The sequence below is a fragment of the Carassius gibelio genome, chromosome B11, assembly GCF_023724105.1.
Source record: "Carassius gibelio isolate Cgi1373 ecotype wild population from Czech Republic chromosome B11, carGib1.2-hapl.c, whole genome shotgun sequence".
NCBI lineage: Eukaryota > Metazoa > Chordata > Actinopteri > Cypriniformes > Cyprinidae > Carassius > Carassius gibelio.
In genome coordinates, this window is record NC_068406.1 from 22,526,551 (window position 1) to 22,548,749 (window position 22,199).

Here is a 22,199-nt window from a genome sequence, read left to right on the forward strand (position 1 = left end):
TCTAGCGTTTAAATTAATATTAACGCAAATTACGATAATTTAATCACCCTTAAATTAAAAATTATTGTATTGTGGCGTTTATTTCATACCTGTTAGTTTGTAGGTTCTATATTAGTGTGACGTTGAAGTTCGACAAAACTAAACTAATTGATATGCATTTTAAATTACCTAGGCCTACATATTTATTTTCCAGAGAATGGACCAAAAATAGCTACTCATCACGGGACACATACAATTTTTATGTACCAGTCAAACGCGGTTTCTAGAATGAGAATCCTCTTACCACAAAATACGCCTGTAATAACTGGAGAGATGTGGTAAGCATTAGCATAATCAAAGCTTTTATACCTATCTTTATGAATGATTAATTTATGAATGATTGCTTAAAACCCCATATTATTTATTTAATTATTTTTATTGGCAATTCAGAACAGTCTGAAATAAAAATTGAGTATTTTTGGTTCTGACAGTGGAGAACAAGAAACACTGTGATAAACCGACTCTATCTGAAACATAATGTGACCACGACCTGTAAACAAACTGAACAAATATCTTTAACAATATCAGTAATATAACATACAGAGGACACAAATACATTTACTAAACACTAGTACAGAGAAGAAGACATAGTTCTTTTAATATCATACAGCAAAATTCAATTCAGACACGAAAATGAATGTATGAATGTTTCACAGTCACTGCTTTAATGGCACTGAAGCTAAAGGGATGTGTTTTAAGGCTCTACACTGGCTTTTCTGATCTCTGAGATCGAGTGTGAGCAAGGCTACTGGACGAAATGGCACTTATAGCATCCATCTGGCCACAGGTTCTCTTCAGCACTGCTGGCTACTCTTAAATTGGGAATATTTTTCATTATAAAGTGATCACGGTTCCTTGTTCGGATTCCAAGTGTCTCATTTCTGTGCTACTGCATATGAAAAGAAATATTTGCCAACGGGTCTCCCAAACACATCCCCATCTGTGATTGGCCAGAAAAAGAAGTATTCAAACCCCAATAAATAAAATATTCTTTATATATTGCAAAATTATTACATATGCACTACCCAAACAATAATTGTGATTAATCTCATGATTTCATATCATTAGAAGAATTTATTATAGTCAATTTAAATTTGGTCAATTTCTGAAAATTTTCTCTGACCCCAGTTTATAATGTTATATTCAATAGGAGATATTACATAATCCTCCTATGTAATATCTCCTATGTAAAGCATGCATCGGACTGTATATAAATCAGTTCATTTTTATGGAATATATTGAGGAAGAAATCTCTGAAGATGATGAGAATATGAGAGCAGGATCTTATAGGGATCAGTAAACCACATCCCTTTATGTGAGGAGGACATGTATCCGGCTCAGAGTAAGGCTTGTTTGTGCTGAACTAGACCAGAACTTCCTGTTTAAATCCACCAAACAATCAAACTGGGGAAGATTTGGGATGCACTTCAGCTCTTGATAGCACTCAATGCAGGCGATCCCCAATTTTACAATCATGGGCACGAATATAAAGCACTGATTCACACACGAGTGTCGAGTTTAGGGGGTTTGCATTTCTCATCATTCGAGTTTATTCATAAATCAGTTTAAATATCAACCCTGTTTCTATCAGTATGATCATCATGTCCACATAGTGCTAATGGGTCAAGAGGTATAAAGGTATTTCAGTACAAAGACGCTTGTAAAGGGATTCTCCGTACGGTCGTCTGATGAGCCTAATGTTCTGTCTTTTAGATTACATTAGGTTCAAAACAAGATTATAAACAGATAGTTTAGTGACTGCACTTTGGAGTCTTGCTACATTAAAAAGAAATCAACATTATCCTGAGGTTGTTAACAATAACAATCCTGTCGCTTACCTGTTAAGGCAAGACACTACAGGCTAATTTTTTTTACAATTTGCTTCCATATAACATGCATTTGTTTTCATACTAGTGGAAAGAAAACATTCAAAATACAGATTTAAGTGTTCATTAAATTTGAAATATTTTTATGCATGTAGATTTAAATGACTAAAGATATATTTTAAAGAGTGTTTTAAACACGGAGTCAGAAATGTTTACTTTAGTATCACTTATATACACTAAGCTTTACAGTGTGTAATCGGCTTATTTATTTATTTATACAGTTTTTTTCTGTTTGTTGACAGAACTTTCTGATTTGTGGAGTGATGAAAAGAGAAATCCAAAATCCCCTCTGTAAAAACTGTTGTAATAAGTCTTTACAGAGAAATGTTTTACAACAAATTAAGAATCAATGTTCGGATTTCTGTTCTGGAAACGTAAGCAAATTAGTGCATAATTTAATTATAAAATGCTTCATTTACATATTTAAACATAAAATGTAAAACTTGTAATACAAAATTATTATTATTGTTACTAATGTACTGTGGTTAATCCGCTGGAGAAGTATGGTGATCTATTAGATAATATGTTTCGCTCCATTCACTTGTGGTGTCTTGCCTTAATATTTCTAGCAACTGTACCGTTTCATTCGACTAAGTTATTTCTCAGTGGCAAAGAAAGCAAAAGCATTAAGTTATCCATGATTAAAAAGGTTCAAGATAATAAATATCCTAGAGTCGAGTGAAAAAGTTCACATAATGAGTAAATCAGCTTTCCTCTGCAGTAGTCTCTCAAGGGAAGACTCATGTTCCTCTATGCGACTCTCACATGAGACCACGAAAACATTCATCTACACCTTTGGCCTCAGTCCTTATACAAAAGTTTGTGTCTGGGACACAATATAGCTTTAAAATACAGGCCTGTTTGGTCAGGTAAACCAATGTCTTTTTAGTTTTTAGTGTATGGTTGTTCTACTCAACCCCAAAATATTTCTAAGTGCATTTAAGAAACTCGAGTGAAACATCACTGTTAGTACTGGGCCTTGTTAGGTTTCCAGCTGCATGATGGATACGCTGGTCATTTCTTGGTCCAGTTCTCTTTCGCTGCTGTCTAAAACAGGAGCGACTCCGCGAGGGGACGTCTGCACATGCCTGGGGTCCATCATAGTCCTTGATTGGTCTTTATCTATGTGCTCTTCTTCAGCCTCTAGCTCTCCGTCCTCTTCCTCAAGAGTCAGCTCAAACTGGAACTTTTCCCCGGCCGAGCCTGCGATGCCCAGCGTGGCCCGTGAGTCCTGCTCTTCAGGGGTGGGCGATGGGCTGCGAGGGATCATGCTCTGGTACCATTCGCGATTGTCCTCCAATGTATCTAGAATGTCCTGAGCATCGGGATGGACCAGATCACCCCATGTCTCCCATAGAGGATGGACGATGTAATCGATGAATCCCACCTTAAGAGACGATGATTAAACACAGTCTTCATTAGTACAGCATAGCAAAGGACAGGCAGCTAAATGCTGATTTTTTAACAATTAAAAACTCACCATATACAGGTGCATCTCAAAAAACGAGAAAAGCTAATTTATTTCAGTTATTCAAGTCAGACTGTGAAACTCGTGTATTAAACAAATTCAATGCACACAGACTGTAGTTTAAGTATTTGTTTTTTTTAATTGTGATGATTTTGGCTCACATTTAAAAAATCTGTTCTGTTTCTATATCATAACGTATTTTATTAATCTTTTATTAATCTTCTTATTAATCTTAAATGCCAATATTATCTTAGGCAGTCCTGAATTAAATAGTTTTTTTTTTTTTTTTTTTTAACATTTTCCTTTATTTTTCTCTGTTTACAGCTAGATATTTTTAATCTATAAACAACTAAGAAAAATATTTAGTAATACGGTATAGATTTTTTTTAATAACTGGATTTTATACTGTCAATTTGCTAATTATTAAAATAGATTCTGTTTTATTGACGTCTAAAGTCTACTGTTTATTTATTTATTAACAAAAATAAATTCAAAATTTTCTTCTAAATGAATCTACTGATAATAACAGAATAGATTACTATTAATTCCATTATTTCATGACATTTAGTGAATGTTGAGTCATTATATGAAACATCCTTAATGTACATATCAATACTGACAATTGTAAAAAAAGAAAAAAAGAAATTGTAATATTTCACATTTGTCTCTCTCAATTTTATACAGCTATATTTTTTCATGTAATGACATTCGTACAGTGTGAGAAAAAAAACATTAAGCTACTTTTTTGCAAGAAAAACAGTATGTCAACATTTTTTATTTACATGCATATTCTACTGTTTATTAATTTATTTATTAAAACTAAATGATTTTTTTCTCACAGTTAAAAACCCATTTATACAGTGTGAGAAAATATTAAATGTTATATTATAAAGACTTGGTTTTTGTAATTTCTCAAATAATGAAGAGTTATCAGAAAACGTATATCTATATTTACTTATTTATTGAAACATATTTTAATAATATCATAAGTACACAGCCTTAAAAAAGTATTGTAATCTTCTAAATTTTCTCTCTTAAGTTTTAGCAGACCCATTCCGACACCCCCTTGTGACCTTCCCAAACCCCAGCTTGCAAACCCCCTAAAATAGACATTATCACACCTGAGACTTTTCCACAGAAGCTGTGTGTTTGTCACACATGGGGCTGATTTCTATGCCCTTGTCCCGCTCACGGTCCCCCTGTCTGAAGAGCTCCACCATGATGCGGTCTGTCCACTGTCTGTAGAGCTCCAGGGGTTTCGTGGGGTTGCTGAGGTCTGCGCAGTGAACCATATTCTGAAGCACCTTTCCAAGAAAAGAAAGATTTTTTTACCATTTAGCTGTTCAAATAGAGCTGAAAAGCCAATAAATAGTTGACTAGCCATCCAAAACTAGACCTAAATAGAGTAGTTTAGTAAGGAACTGTAGTGTATGTGCGTGAGTGAGACTCCAGTACCTGTATTCGGTCGGAGTAGTTGTCCAGCAGCAAGACTCCCAGACTGGTCACTTTCTTCGTTTCCACCATTGTCTTCAGGTCAGCCAGGAAATTCATGTGTTTGGACATATCAGTGGCTAATACCTAGAGAGACGACAGGAAACCTGATATTAGAAGCATTAAAAACTGTTTTTAAAATGTCACATTTCATTTTCATGTTTCACTCAGGGTTAAAACTTTGTGTTTTTTTTCTACATGTCATTCAGTCTTTAGAAATAAATCAACAAAGACACACCACAGTAGTCTGATTCACAAATGAATCACAGATCACTCATGAACTCAATGAATCATTCAGAAACAGTCATTCACTCATACATCATCATTACTACCAGACATCTGGTTATGATTGTAAAATAGACCATTAACTGTTTTACCCTTTCCTTAAAGGCACCGAATACCATAAAACTTTAATTCTGCCATCAATTACTCACCCTATAGTTATTCCAAAAACTGTATGAGTTTTCAACCCTTTTATTATCTTAAATCCATTACAGTGTAGCCTACAAAACTATATTAAAAATGCTATTTAATGCTAAAAAAAATAGTTTTTGGCAACAAGATGAACACTTCAATACAGGCCTACTATTAATACAGAAGTCCTCTGGTTTCGTTCTACAGTAAAAACAATCGATAACTGAGCCACAAGATGAGGGCAGTCGGGTTTAAATGAAACAAAAAAGGGTGCAGCGATAAGAGTGATATGAGATGAGATGTGATATGATGTGGAAAAACTGTCGAAAATACCCGATGAGCATGTCTTTCCTGGCCAGCCACAACACTCCAAGCTGTTGGCGAATAGCAGACCCTGGAATGTTGCGGCTGACCAATCAGAATCAAGTATTTCAGAGAGCTCTGTAATAAACGTGTCAAAGCTTCACCATGTCTATGGTCATCTGTCGTAGGGACTGTCGCTGTTTCTTGCTGAGATTGCAGAAGATATCACAGTGGTCCTCCTGGAGAAGCTTGAAGCCCACAGCCAAGTGATGGTTCTCCAACACTGAGGCGTCATTGTACATGAGAGCGAGCTCAGAGTCTGAAAGAGTGAAGAGAAAAACAACCTGCTAAGGTCCCGCTGGTTTTTTAGTACTGACAACAGGGAGTTTTTAACAATTCTGGAGGACCAAAATTATTGACTGAATCAGTGATGTTTAATTAGCATTTCTCTGATGGTGTGTTTTGACATTGTCAGTGTCTAGTTAATTTAAACACTGTGGTAAAACGACAGCTAGTGCTGGATTAACAATATGGATGTTTTGAATCGATACTAATATGGACTCTTAAGTCTTAACTAAACATTATCTGTAGCGTGCCTACATAAGATTTGCTTCACTTGTGTTTCCAGAATTTTCATTTTGGTTTATCACTAGTTTTAAAGAACTGTTCGTGTTGGGGACAGAGCCTAAGTGAATGGATTTGGGAGTTATTTTAATGGTTTGTCAGTAAAGAGTCATACTTGTGTTAATGAGGAACTGGTTAGACAATCCTGGATGGTCAACATCATGAATAGCACTCGCAAACAGAGCAGCCATGATCTCAAGGTCTGTGAACACATCCTGAAAGTCATAACAAAACAAAACAAAACAAACAAACAAATATATGCTGGTTTGTTTATAGGTCACTTCCCATGAGCACTATGTGTGTGTTTGTGAAAAACCATGCAGACCTCAAGGGCAGGAGTGGAGAGAAGAACGTGTGTGGACTGCACAACATCTGCTGCGTGGATATTGTTATGGTAGGCCACGTCCGCGTGGTAGTGATCCTCCAAAGTCATGAGGAAAGTTAAGAAGGTGTCTGATGGGATCTTAAAGGTCTTGAGCAAATCTCGTTCCTGACAATAATAAAGTATACAAAACATGTAGTAATCAAATATCAGGTAAATCTGCAGTTGAAGTCAGCGTAAAAATAAATAAGTAAGCTATTTTCAGTTTTTTATGAAATTATGAGCTTTTTCTTCTGGCAGTTCTGCTACGTATCTTTTATGTTTTATTCAAGGGTATTTATAAAGAGTGTGAAATACAATAACAAAGCAGTGCAAACATTTATGTCGAGAGATATTTCTAGACAAAAATCTTACCTGAAAAATGGTGTACATTATGACTGTCAGTGGCCGATTCCCAGAATACTCTGCTATCTTAAAAATATCTATTCCCCATCGATTGATGTCGTCAAGCTCCTAGAGTGAAAAAGATAGTCATTTTACTACATTGAAGAGTACTAATAATAATATACATAACATATAACAACAACAATAATAATATAGCACTATGAATCTCTGAATCTGATGTAATTTAAGAAAGATATCACAAATATTGTATCAAAATATTTCATATATAAAAAATTTTCATATATATATATATATATATATATATATATATATATATATATATATATATATATACATATAGTATATAATACATACATATAATACAAGATTATTTATTTCATTTTTATTTTTCAGTGATAATTATTTCCTTGTTTACTCAACAAACCAGTATTAAATCTATTAAACGAAATATGGATTTCCATAATATTTATGAGACTTATGAGCTCAATATTATTTTATCAGGTAGAAATTTTGAGTAAAAATAAAATAAAAGAATACATAGATACAATACGTATATTAATATATGTTTATCTTGCTGTGGACAATTAAAGGGGGGGTGAAATGCTCGTTTTCACTCAATATCCTGTTAATCTTGAGTACCTATAGAGTAGTACTGCATCCTTCATAACTCCAAAAAGTCTTTAGTTTTATTATATTCATAAGAGAAAGATAGTCTGTACCGATTTTTCCCGGAAAAACACGACCGGCTGGAGGCGTGAAGTGTGGGCGGAGCTAAAGAATCACGAGCGCCAGTAGGCTTTTGCGTTGAGAGCGTTTGGAAGCTTTGACATTATTACAACGACTCGCTCCGAGCGGGGCTCGAACCCGGGTCTCCGGCATGGGAGGGGACGCACTAACAAGGATGCAGAGACATTTGAAGCAGTTTTACTCAGCGCCTGCGGTTCCAACACACGATCGTGACCCTTTTTCGTTGGGACTGCATTATCTTTAAGAAATAAACGATGTGCAAATCCAGCAGAAGTGCCCTTAGGACCCATATAAGGAAATTCCGCTCCATCTGACGTCACACAGAGCCATACTCGAAAAAAACTTTCCGAAACTTGTGACAAACCGGAAGGAGTATTTTGGGAACAGAAATACTACTTCAAACGTACAACTTAATTTTTGAAACTTTGTCCATGTTTAGCATGGGAATCCAACTCTTTAACAGTGTAAAAAACTCAGTATGCATGAAATAGCATTTCACCCCCCCCCCCCCCCTTTAAGAGTCAAAAAGGGTGAGTATGTTTCTGCTACAGAATAAAAAAAAAACAGACTTTATTTCTTGCAGTTCTTAGAAAAAAAGTCAGAACTGTGAGATATAAGCACAAAATTCTGACTCCTTTCCTCACAATTCTGATGTTTCCCCTCTAAATTCTGAATTTAGTTCTTGCAGTTCTGTTCTGTTTTTTTTTTTTTTTTTTTTTTTTACATTGAAATCAAAAAATTGTGATTTGGTAAAAGGCAATAGCAGTTCTTAGTTTATTTTTTGTAATTCTTATCTACAGTAGAACTGACACATAGTGAAATAAAGGGACACCTCGGCCAGGCGGCTCTCGTGTTGTGTGTTGACTCCAAACCGAGGGATGCATGTTGGAGGGAGACTCGGACTGGGGATCAGTTTCCTCACTCCACTTATCTGAGACATCGGGCGGCGTTTTTTCTCCTCCTTACATGCTGCTGACAAAATCTCCACATCATGCTGTTTTTCTGCAACACAAACACAGAATACGAGAAAAGCCCTGAGCTAAATTCAGAAAGGAAAGACAGAATTTGGGAAAATAGAAGAAAAATACTATATATTCCTCTGAAATAATACTGAACACACCATATCCAAATCCAATTTAATGTAATTAAATTTAAATGACAAAGTCACTCACGTAAAATTGTGCTTGCTATGAACTCCGACACTTGGTTTCCTGACCGGCTGGTCTCTGACAGCTGGGTTAGTTCCCTGTTGAGCATTCTTTTAAACTAAAAAAAATACAACAAATAAAATGAATAAAACATTAGAAACATTATATTTTCAATTATATTTATATATATTCACACTCACTATATTCTATTTTCTCTTCAGATAAAACCTCCATAAGGAAATTTATTTTTAACAACAACTGATAAAACTTTGTAAATCGTTGTAAACTAAAAGGTTGTAAATCGACTGTATGAGCCACAACCAAATGCACCTTTCCTCCTCGTAACCTTCCAATGCCCAAGACTCAAGATCTCACTCCTCAACATCAGGGAGAGCCGCCAAGAGGCAGAGGTCCCCTTAGCTGGAGCCTTTTCCCATAGTAATACTCACCGTAATATAACATCTGAAAAGTCTTTGTAGTAAAGTTGGGACAGTTACTATTCCCCCTAGGGGAAAAAGGCCCTACAGAGATCAAATCCAACCCAATGTGGAGGAAAGAACGACCAATGGACTTACAGAGGAAGTACTACATAAGGAAGGTACTGGGGTGGGCTCCACATAAGGGGAGATCTACCAAGACCCATGAAACACTGGGAATGGCGTTATCAAGTCTCCCTACACTCTCAAAATACCTTAATATTTGTAGAAACATGATTTTATGCAATGAGCATACATTTATCATTTCTATAAATACAACCATAGATGAATGTATAGTTTAAAATTACTCTGTCATTTTTACTTTGCTCAGTGTCATTTGCAATGCTTCATGGGATTGTATTTCTTTTCCTCACTAAACCTGTTAAGTACAAAGTCTCGTACCATTGTATTCTTGCCTAATCTTTGTATACTTTTTGTGCTTAAAATCATAGTTTGCAAGATTGTGATTTTCCTCAGAGCTGGTTAGTTTGGTTCATGGCTTCATGGCTTAAATCCCTATGGGGAGAAATACTTTCCGAAACCAGAGAGAGTAGGCGGACACTAATGCAGTCTATTATACTCCATTTATTGTGCTTATGGGACTGATTTCAGTACAATAATAACAACAGCAACTGATACAATGAATAGAAGTGTGAACAGCAGATGAAGAAAACGAGTGTGTATCACACTGCCAGTGATCAGCCCTGCAGCACAATATTCCCTTTCATCACACTTTTACCCAGTTACTATGGTAGCTGAGTCCATACCAAAAGCTGTCTGAGGAAACACTTATTCAGACACAGTGTATGTCGGGGTTATGTAATCATGCATCAGCAAAATAACTTTCAGCCCTGATTAACACATAAATGAAAATGAATATGGAGCACTGCATTGAAACACCACACTTTTGACTAGTAGTAAACATACTGTACAACAGTGTGCCTCATGCACTGCAATAGCTGAAACCACTCTGCCAACATTGATTACATACAAGTTTCTCTTTAGCATTGTACTGAAATATGCTGGCATTGTTTTGCATTGTTGCTATATATATAACATCAAACAGGAACTCAATTCAGAGACTGAGTTATAAGTTACTGACATGTTATTATTAACATAAAGACCTTACAATCAAAATGTACTACCTTCCTGTACCCAAAAAACATATTAACAGGCAATTTAATCTATTAAAGTATATTTATTAATAGAAGTATTGTAGAAATAGTTCATATTAATAGGGTATTCATATTAATTAATATTAATAGGGTATTTATTAATATTAATGTTATATATATATATATATTAGTAAAATATATATATATATATATATATGTATATATATGTATATATATATATATATATATATATATATATATATATATATATATATATATATATATATATATATATATTTTACTAATATATATAATATTAACATTTTATTAATAATCTAATTTTAGTTAATTTAGTAATTTGAATTTCTATTATTGTTTTTTAAATATTTCTGTTTATTTTTGTTTTAGTAATTTTATTACTTTGACCTACTGTATCTTGTTTCAGTTTGCTGCCAATGCAACATTTCTAGTTTTTCATTTTACATTTTTATTTTATTTTATTTTATTTCATCTCTATTTCAATGAAATAAAATAATTTTTAATAGTTATAATTAACAGATAGCTTTTAAATGAGCCAATGAAAAGTTGAACTATGAGCTACAGACTTCACATAATGACACAAAATCTGCTCCACAGACGGCATGTTTGACTTGTGAGCAAGAGAAGTGTAATAACATAGTGAAAAGGCTGTACTGTAAGGCCAGTTTATATTGCTTTTCAACATTATCAATATATTTTCACTGCATGGATAAAAACAGCTGATACATCATCTCATTTTCTTGTGAGTTCAAATGATTCAAAATGTCACTTTTGACTGAAATATTGCTTTAAATACCTTATTGGAGGCCATTTCGCTGACAGAGTGGCGTGTTTGCAGGGTCTCCAGCTGGTCCAAACACCAATCCAGCTCTTCAAGGGTCTCGACAGCAAGTTTCTGATATGCCTCATCTGAAACAAACAACCTCAGATGTCAGAACATTGATAATACGTTAATGATAAGTATGCGGATGTTCAAACATTTACATCTATAATCGAGGTCTACAGTAAGGAAAAGTCCTCATCTTTGACTAGACCAGCTCATGTTTTTACACTCACCGGACAGGCTTGTTTTACAGGCAGACTGAGGGTTAGCGCCTGACAGTCTCCTATTATGAAGGAAAAAGATTAAAGAGACTTCATATGACAACTGTTATAAATCTTCCTCTTATTAATCCTTCCATTCACTGCCTGTCTGAAGGTGTTTCGGCTACATACTCACTTGTTGCTTCTGTCTTGCGAGTGGGTTAAAGCTGCAACGTTACCCCTCACTGTTCGCAGACTGGCAAGAACCTACAGTATACACACACACACACACACACACACAGGCAAACAAACATATTACACATTCAAGTCTCTACACAATACAATGGCCACAGAACTACAGAACACTTTCTTACACAGAAATTATTATAATTCAGTGTGCACAGTACCTTGCACAATTATATGAACTCTTTGAAAGTGCAATATAAAAGCTTTTACATATATATATATATGCTTTTCAAGCAACACAGCTGTGTTTTTTTCTCTATGAATCCACATTTTTGATTGATTCAATAAATCAATATATTATTCATAAAGACACTCACTTGCTTTGTTTCTGAATCAATCAGCAGTTTGAACAAATTCAATATTTCATATGTCAATATTTATTTATTAAAACCCATTAACCTAATAGCATTATCTATGCAATTCTAATAGCAGTGTAGATGTCTATTCAGTGATTTGCTCATTTAACACAATAATGACATCATTCATTTAAGGGGTAATATTTAAGATTACCGAATTAATAACTAACTGACCTGAGCAAATGGCGTTACTATCATGTCCTCTCCATGACTGCAAAAGAGAAGTCAACAATCATGATCAAGTTACTTAGCAAGACAGCAATATTGGATTTATTTTCATAAAGAAATTTCATTTTTTAATTGTAAATGATTGACTGGTACATATGCAATATTTCTCAAACAACTTTTCACTGTGGTTGCCAAGTCCCTCTTACTTTTAACCCCTTTTCCTACAGTCACAGACTAAATCATTTTCTTCAGTTAATGATTGATTAATTTAAATGTGACGCTTTAGTTATCATAAACATATAAATTTATGTACTTCTCTCAAAAGCTACATGCTGAAATATGGAAATAATAATTAAGAGGGAAACCGGAAAATCCATTGAGTCAGTCCAGTGATAAAGTACTATGACGTATTTTGCTTTAGTGCATGTTGAAAACTCACAGCTCGCTGGCCGCCGAGGAGTTTCTGGACATCGTCTTGGGCGAGAGGTCGAAATCCGAGTCTGAGCGGTAAAGGAAAGACTCTCGCCTCTGGCTGTTGGCCTGGAGAACCAGTCCTGAGCTCGGACTGGGGTCCAATGGACTGCGCCCGATTGACAACCCATTTTCCACATCGAAACTGCAACAGACAGAGGTGACAGGAAGTTAATAATATGAGGGAACGTTTTGACAGCCAAAAAGAAGAAAACACCAGACATTTGATTAAAGCAATACTGAAAATGGCAACAGCCATTCTGCCAAGAGAAAAGGACAGAATGATGTTTATTTTTAATATATTCTGAAAGAATACAGGATCTCACAATAATGGCTAAATGGTAATCACGATTATTTTACTCCAAAAAAAAAAAAAAAAAAAAAAAAACTAAAAGTATTAATCACGATTATTGTCCTTTTAAATTCTTTTTCACATGTCATCTGAATTACTGAATTTTCACAACTCATGGTTTCCTCAAAGATTGTACAAAGAGTGTAGACGACCTCATGAAAGACAACAGATTGGCTGTATTACCCTTATTTGAACAGAATATCTCAACAGAAATCGCTCAAGTAAACTTCTATTTTTGTCTGTGATTTCAGCTCATTATTGCTTTTTCTGTAACGTAGATGTGTGTGGTTGCCATCTTGGGATGATGAAGTAAACCAGAAAATTGGGGGATTTAAATGCATATATCTGGCAACCACAAAAAGCTTGTTACTAATGCAAGATAATGTAAACTTTTTCAACATAAATAACCAGCGGGCGAATATTGCACACGATAATGCATAATAAATCAAGTGGAGCAGAAATCATCATCGTGATAATAAAATTACTTATCGTGCAGCCATAGTTTCATTCATGATTGCCAGTAAATGAAGACCGCTTCAAATAGTTAACACAGAAAGAAAATAAACAGGGCTTCATTTGTAGGACTGTCTGTAGTCTCATTCGGACTGACTTGATGAGAAAGTGAGCCAGGACTGCTTTTGGTTTATTTATATCAGTGGTGACTGAGGGTCTATTTTTAGTTTCTCAGGTAAAATGTTGCTTCTCTGCATTCAAAAATCATAACGTGACTGGGATGGGAAAAAGCTAAATGACTTGTAATAATCCTGAATCCATATTAGCATGTGCATCAGTATTGATGAATTACCGTATCTCATACACTGTTCGTGTGATTTTGTCTTTCTCTTTTTTAGTTTTGTTCATGTCTTTTGTTCAGAATTACACATTTTTCTTCAAAAGATTTGAAGTTAAGTTTGAATATTATTTTAGGAAAAACATTTGATTTTATCTCTTTTTTTTAAATCTGAAGTAAACCTTCGTCCTGATGTTTTGGATGGACTCTAAGCAGCTGGTCTTCACAAAGGCATTTATGAGCAGTGCTGAACTGGCACTGAGACACAGATGTTATCATTAAAAACACCGTCCCTGAAACAACAGGTAGCTTCTTTGACTATAAAGGCCAAACACGACCCCATTCTTTCTTTAAAGTTTTTTGTCCTGGTGGGTCCCAAAGCCTGACCTTGGCACTTTAGAGATGGGAACCCAGATGAAAAAATGAAGCAGTCATAAAGTCACACACACACACACACACACACACACACACACTCTCTCTCTCTCTCTCTCTGATGCAAACTCTGAATCAGATGCAAACTCTGTGTTAATCTATTAGAGCTGATTCTGGATTCTGCATATTTTTTGTTTTTTGAAGTCATCATGTGCATTTTATGGTACATGTGCTTCAGCCATAATTTAACTATTTTATGATGATTACATTAAACTCATTAGACCCATTGCTCAGTAGAACTGTGCAAATCCTGGTAAACTCTGAGCACAAGAGAAATTCAAAATGTTGGAAATAATATAGTATTTATTATTGTGTATAAACATCTAATAATTATACCTTAAATGTTTGTTTATAGCTAATAATCAAAGGAAATGTTTCAGACTTGTAGTCAATGCTCTGTTTTCCAGACTAAAGCACATATGTACATATATCAAAAATCTCGTCAACATGCATATGTTATCAGACAAACAGCCAGTATCATGACAAGCAAATGAATTATTTATGTGGTTTTGGGGAAATACGATTTATAATAATGCATAAAGTACAGAGAACAATGTCAGAATATGGTACAATTACAGCCTACACGACCTTTATCTTTATCAGAATTCAGTATTGTGTATCAAAATCCATATATTTCCACAGAGAGGGAAGAGCAAAGTACAAAATACACGTTCTGAAGAGCAGTCTGACAAAATGCTGGAGTTTGTATAATGTGGCAAATGTCAACAGTGAACTTACCACAGTACGTGCTTTTCAGCAGATCTCGGTCGCGTTCGCAAGCAGACCGCCATCCTAACTCTCAAGACTTTTAGGAAAAGGCCTGGACGCAAATCCAGTGACAACCTTACCATATAAATATTTCCTGAAGAATAAAAAGATGTATTTCTTACATCTGATTAACCAGTTTCATTTGATATTTTTTTAAAAGACCTTTAATTATTGAAATCCAAAGACTAAAATATAACGTGCATATTGTGTTTTTACTCTAAACACATCCAGTCCTTTCTCTTTCTCTCATATTCTGACCACACACACACACACACACACACACACACACACACACACATAATTGCTCTTTGCCAACAGACAAGTTGCAGCATGATAAAGCTGACAGATTTGTAGAATACCACAGAAACACACGTCAGATAGCTTCAGGATCAGACATGCTTCACAGAAAAAATAAGAAACTGCACTTTGCAAAAAGAAAATAAATCCTCTTTTTAAAAGTATTATAGATTTTTTTCATTGTAACATTATTTTCACCACAATTGAATATTCATACTATACATTCAAAAATATTACATACAAATTATAATATAAACTGCCATAGTTCTAAAATAGAATCTTCATTTTTGCAAAATGGTGCACTTTGAAATTTTTTGTATTATTTATTTTGGTTTTAAAGAAAAGACAGATTCACAGGTAATAAATTATGAGTATCATCCAGGGTAAAGAGGTAGATTAGCTTAGTGAGAATGATTAGTACACAGTCACAAGTAAAATGTTAGTACACACTGTTTACTCAAGGTATAAAACAAACTGCTTGTACAAATATTGTACGTGGAAGTAAGGTAAACGAAGCAATATGTAGAGATGATTCTGTTATCCAAGTCGTCATCAGTGTAAGTGATTCCAGTGAACTACATGTTTCATAATTCAACACACATTGCTAATGCCATTAGATGTGAATCTTAATGCAGGGGAGAAACTATTTTAGTTCAACAGAATATGGAAAGTTTAAGGTAGTAAGCAGAATGTGGAGTTGTAGTTTAAATTTGAATTTTAAACTGAATGAAATTCAAACAAATTACTTTTTGGATATATATATATATATATATATATATATATATATATATATATATATATATATATATATATATATATATATATATATATATATTAGTGGTGGGCATAGATACATTTTTTTAATCTAGATTAATCTCACTGTGATCTTGAAATTAATCTAGATTAAAATGGCTCATTCGAATTCTGCTGAAGGAAAATTGACAAACAGTAAGTCTTTGAGAAGGGGTTTAGGTGGTGCATTAGAAAAGGGGCTCGTCTCCTGTTTCCAAAATACAGGCGTGAAACAGGCCATGAGCAAGCCGTAGCTGGGGTCAGCGGGGACCCGGTGAAGGTTGTACCAGTGGGCCCTGTTTGAAATTGTTTATTTGTATGTTTGTTTATTTTTTATTTATTTGTGCTAGTTACACAATGTTTAAGTTTTCTTCAAGTTTGTAGGTGTCAAGGTACTGAAACCAAATAATTAAATGTAAAATAGCACTGGATAGTCTTCAATGTAAAAATTAAATATACAATCAAACCTACATTTATTCAGACACCTTCAACATTTCTCACATTATTACAGTTTTGCTATATATATATATATATATATATATATATATATATATATATATAAATCAAAAATTATATCTGGTGTCTGAATAATTTTTGGTTTGACTGTTAAAACTACAAAGTAATGCAGTCAAGAGCAGTGAGTGATTTTCATTTTCATTTGGATTAACATTACAGCAGCCAGCAGCTAAATTAGGCGGGGTCCCTTTAAGAAACGATGAACACATCCAATATAATACACATCACATTTTTCCCTCAACTGTTTACTTTCACTTAAGAAATAACTGACAGTTTTTTCAAGCATAATTTCCAAGGTGGATATTTTGGCATATTTTGTTTGTATTAGTTGGCACAATTCAAAAATAAGCAAATTCGATGTTCAAGTGTTTTGAGACGCCTTTCTCTGCGCAAGCCCTGAACACCGGAACACCGTGAGTACCGAATTGGGCTCTTTTACATATTTTTGTCTGTTTAAACTGCGATTTGTATTTGTTCGTTCAGGTGCAGGAGGGATTTCGTGGAGAACATAGCAGAAGAGAGCTCGGTTCAGTATCGCTGTCCGTGATACGTGATATATATATATATATATATATATATATACATACATATATAGTAATTGAATTATATACAACTATGTGCCTAACATTTTGTGGGTCTGCATAAAAATATTATATATTGAATATATATATATACAGTATATATTTTTTTTATAAAAAGTTAATTCTAAAAAAATATTCTGAAAAATTCATTGTTTTCAACAATGACAATAAGAACCATAATTATTAAAGATCAATTAAGAATATTTTTTTAATTACTTTTCATGCCTGTATTACATTAGTGTATATGTGTGTACGAAAAACTATGTGCTGAACATTTTGAGTCTGCATGAAAATATTGTTTTGAATATTGGCATTATAGAAATGTCTAATTTCATAAATTATGATTTTACAAATTTTCAAAGTTGATTCTAAATTTCTGAATATTGCCCAAATCTGACACGACTACATTATAAACTCCATTACACATTATAAAATGTAGTGACAAAGAATGAACCCAACCACACATGATCTCCAGCTGATGATTTTAAACACTTTCAAGTCATTACTGTGTTTCTGCCTGTTCATGTGTGACTGAACACTGGAGACAGACAGGACGCCAATCCCACCAGGAGCTCATGTTATGAGAGAGATCTGGGATGGTGGGATCAATAACCTCTTGGTGTGAAGAGCAGGATGAGAGGTCTGCAGTAATAAAGGACAGTTCTTCTCCCTCGTTCAGCTGAACACCAGCTGTATTCCAGAGCTCTGACTCTAGTGTCTCTGATTAGGAATCGGTCTTTATTTGGAACATTGCTTCGATCGTGACAGGACAGGACACATCGCTTACTGAGCAAAGCCAATTAAAGTGCACAGTGGCCAGTCATAAAGACCCAGTGCATGATGGGCCTAGAGCAGATCTGGGGAGATGGACGGACCCCGATTAGAGGTGCAGATGTGGCTTAAATCTAAATGTTCCAATAAATGAGTAATCCAAGGATGACCACTGCAACCTTCTGCTCAAATTAGGTAATAATCACCCCAAAATGAATATAAAACCTGCAGCCACTTGTCATGTGTTGTCTCAATTGGGCCACAAAAGCAGTTAAAGGAGAATTTCACCCATAATTGTCATATTGTCATTTCTCACACGAATTTAGTTCTAAACCGATATAAACCTTGGTTTTAATAGTTAATCTAAAATTAAACCGTACTTAAAAAATTAAATGATTGTTAATCGTGATTATTTTGCTCGCCGAATACAATCACAATGATTGTCATTTTAGAATTTTCACTTTTTATCCAAATTATTTCACTTTCACATAACACTCGCAGATTTATTTAGCAAGCAAACGAAAACAGACTGGCTTCATTACACATTTATTTGAGCAGAATACCTCAATAGGGAACACTAAACGCTTAAACGTACATGTTTTCAACTAATCTGCGCTTTTTTGAAATGTGATCAATTGAAGAAAATTTAAAACATTTTTGGATGGGGGATTTACACTCTGAAATCTGGCAACCAGAGCCATGAAAGCCTGTGGCCACTTGTTACCAAAGCCTTCAAAATAAATAACCAGCAGGCAAATTATTATCAGCATCTGATTATGCTTGAACTAAGACAAGCAGAAATCAGGATCATGATTAAAATACTATTTATCATACAGCTCTCTATATATTAACTGAAATAAAATATAAAAACATTTCATTTTGGCTAGCCGCCAAGGCTACATTTATCATTTTCATTTAGGTTAACTTAATGTTCTAAACGACTTCAATACAAACTATATAGACATACAAATTAAAACAAAAACTACCAAAAACTAGAATTCTTAAAAGTTTAACCAAATTTTACATGAGTACAGTATATATAAAAATGAAAACTGATTCACAATATTAATAAAAACTAAACTAATAAAGTATCTCAGTGATACTAAAATAACACTCAAATGAACATATCAAGGGAGTTTTCACACATGGCCCTTTGGAGCATTTTTTCCAGAACCTGGCATGTTTTATCCCTTACTAGTTTGGTTTGTTTAAACTTATGAACATAGTAATCATGCTCAGATCCACACCAAAATAATCGGTCCAAAATGGCCTGAATGAGATGGTCCAATCCTACTGTTGACTGAAGTCTGGAGTTGTTCGGTTATGGTGGAAAAACAATCTGATAAGACGCGGTCATTGAATCTTTCAGTGTAGAGGATGAGGAGAAAAGGATGAGATTTTTGGGGGTGAACTATCTCTTTAAAGTAATGTTGATTCAAGACTTATTATTGTAGATTCAGAAATATTCCATGTGCGCGCACACACACACACATTTCTTTCCAGGTCACTAACAGAGACCGATCACAGCAGACTGTGTTGCTGTGCACAGTCCTGAAAGTGACGTGAATTTGCTCTGAGATAAAAGACATGGTTGATGTGTTTGCGATAAAGACCTCGTATCTGCATTACATACTGCAGTATCAGTGTAGGTTATAACTACTATTTCCAAACAAAAGCATTTGGCAGTGACAGTGTGGCCCTTCATATACTGGGAGATCATACGTCATATATATAGTGCTCACTGATGGTATTTACACACTCCAAGGAACTTCAACAGATAACAAGGAATTACAGTACTATGGAAATACAATGGTACAGGACATTCATGATCGTGTAGATAATTTATATATATCATTATAAACCTATAGTACCATGTCAGGTTATTTCATACCAAAATCAAAATAATAATTTTATTAAAATATGAAATAATTAAATAGATGAAGTGGTAAGCACATTCCACCCTTTAAATACCATAATGGGTCAAAAAAAAAAAAATTAATTGAAAAGAGAGCAATTTTTTTTTTACATATACATATATTTTTTTAAAAAGAAGACCTAGACATAAATGACAATTTCGAATGAAATGTGCTTACTACCTTTTTATATATGTAAATATCATTTGGAGAATTTTAAAGGCGAATTTCTCAATATTTGGACTGTTTTGCACTCTCAGATTCCAGATTTTCAAATAGTTGTATCTCAGCCAAATATTGTTCAAATAAACCATACATGAACGGAAAGCTTATTTATTCAGCTATCAGATGATGTATAAATATCAGTATCGAAGAATTGAGACTTAAGCAGGGTCACATTTGAGATGCAGTACACAAACTGACAGGACCACTGTCCAAATGCAAAGAAGACGGAAACATATGGCTAATCCATAAACTGGTAACGAGTTACTTTGAATTCATTTAAAGAACCAACTTCATAAGAGTCATTAATTGGTGAATCAGGCTAATCTGGTTGTGTGTGTTTTATTTGCTGTATGCATTTTTATATTAAATACACCAAGTTGTGGCACTGCTGTAAACAACATTTATCTAATTACACATTCCAGGTTCCCACGAAGGACTTAACTAAAAAGTAAGTCTTTGGCAGAACTTAATTCATTTGAAAAAAAGCCTTTTCAAACATCTTTAATAACATCTAAAATAAAATGTCAAATCTCTATGCATAAAATATCTACTATAATGCTACTAACACAACTCAATGTTTATCACAACATAATTAGACATCTCAAATGACCTCAAATGAGTCTGCTGTTAATTTTTATTAATGAAGACGACAACGAAAAATATTCGTTAAGGATAGTTTTTTTCTGTGACCAAGACGAGACGTTGACGAGCGAAAATATCTGATGATAAAAACTATGACGACATTTATGCCTTCCGTCTTAAAGGAGCAGCATTCCTAATTAAGTACCTATCTGTGTCTGTGTCATTAATGTTAACCAACAAAAGATATTTTAGGTAAACCTACTGCATCTGAAAAATTAGTTTAATTTGTATCTCTTTCGTATTTGTCTTTTTTTTTATTTAAATTGTAAATTCTATATATTACATTTATTTTCAAAGGGAAGTAAAAAATATTATTCAAGTTTTCCCCATTCCAATCCTTGATTCAAATTTTTCATTAGCTTAATTGATTTGATCTAAAGAGAGAATAATTAATGACTATTTTTGTTTGAAGACTACATATCAAATAGCTACCGAAATAAATGTTGGTAACTGCAGCTTAACAAAAAGTAATGACTAAAAGTTATGACTAAATGTTGAAAAAAATGCAATGGTTTTTCGTTGACTAAACCTAGACTAAACTATGAAAGACTCAAATGACTAAAATGTGACTAAGACTATAAAGCATTTTCGTCTCAAGATAAAGACTAAGACACATTAGTCCCCGCCCACTTTTCTGGCGGCACTGTTTCCGGAAGTATTTTCTCCTAAATTTTGGGATTTACATTTTTTTAAAATCTTTGTTAATGTTTCATAATCTATGAACCAAACTAACCAACTTCTAGGACAATCACAACATTACAAACTTTGATTTAAAGAAAATAAATTATGAAAATCAGTCAAATAAACAAAGGTACAAGACTGCGTACTTAACAGATTTAACAAGGGAAGAAACTACTGTCCCATGAAACACTGTGAGAATACGCATATATATATATATATATAGATAGATAGATAGATAGATACACACACACACAAATATTTAAGTATTTTGAAAGCATAGGGAGAGCTTCTTGATAATGTCATTGCAGTTAATGGGCGGAGCTAGAGATTTCTTTTGCCATACTTTGTTCACTGTGACTCTATACTTGGTGAAATGTTCTGCACAGCATCTTGGGCAATAGAGTTTTTTGTTGTTGTTGTTGTTTTTTATTTGTTTTTACTACAAACTCCAATATTACACACAATTATTTTGAAAACGCTGAACTGAGGCAAACAGATGGAATAAACAACAGCATATACAATGAGTTAACAACCTCTGCACTCACAACAGGTCTGTCTTTAAAAGTTCAGTATCAGTTATTGCTAAAAATCAATTTCCCTATGGAGAAAATGAGTGGAGTTTTCAAGGTTGCGTTCTATTGGTTGAGCCAGCAGTTGCTGTCGGACCGCTCAAACAAATATTTTGACAGCACCGCAGA

General features: G+C 34.1%; 1 protein-coding gene across 4 annotated transcripts in view; it reads right to left on the reverse strand.

Annotated features, from left to right (window-relative positions):
* Positions 1–396: 396 nt before the first annotated feature.
* LOC127967750 (cAMP-specific 3',5'-cyclic phosphodiesterase 4C) overlaps positions 397–22,199 on the reverse strand; it is a 60,921-nt gene continuing 39,118 nt past the window's right edge. For all 4 annotated transcript variants that reach the window (XM_052568398.1, XM_052568399.1, XM_052568402.1 and 1 more), the window contains 14 exons: positions 12,710–12,886; positions 12,277–12,313; positions 11,697–11,767; positions 11,534–11,583; positions 11,274–11,386; positions 8,872–8,965; positions 8,532–8,701; positions 6,962–7,060; positions 6,551–6,715; positions 6,341–6,440; positions 5,766–5,920; positions 4,849–4,971; positions 4,515–4,697; positions 397–3,312 (listed from right to left, as the gene is read on the reverse strand). In XM_052568398.1, the coding sequence (XP_052424358.1) occupies positions 2,908–3,312; positions 4,515–4,697; positions 4,849–4,971; positions 5,766–5,920; positions 6,341–6,440; positions 6,551–6,715; positions 6,962–7,060; positions 8,532–8,701; positions 8,872–8,965; positions 11,274–11,386; positions 11,534–11,583; positions 11,697–11,767; positions 12,277–12,313; positions 12,710–12,886 (1,942 nt within the window). In that variant the 3' untranslated portion in view covers positions 397–2,907. The remainder of the gene's footprint in view (positions 3,313–4,514; positions 4,698–4,848; positions 4,972–5,765; positions 5,921–6,340; positions 6,441–6,550; positions 6,716–6,961; positions 7,061–8,531; positions 8,702–8,871; positions 8,966–11,273; positions 11,387–11,533; positions 11,584–11,696; positions 11,768–12,276; positions 12,314–12,709; positions 12,887–22,199) is intronic.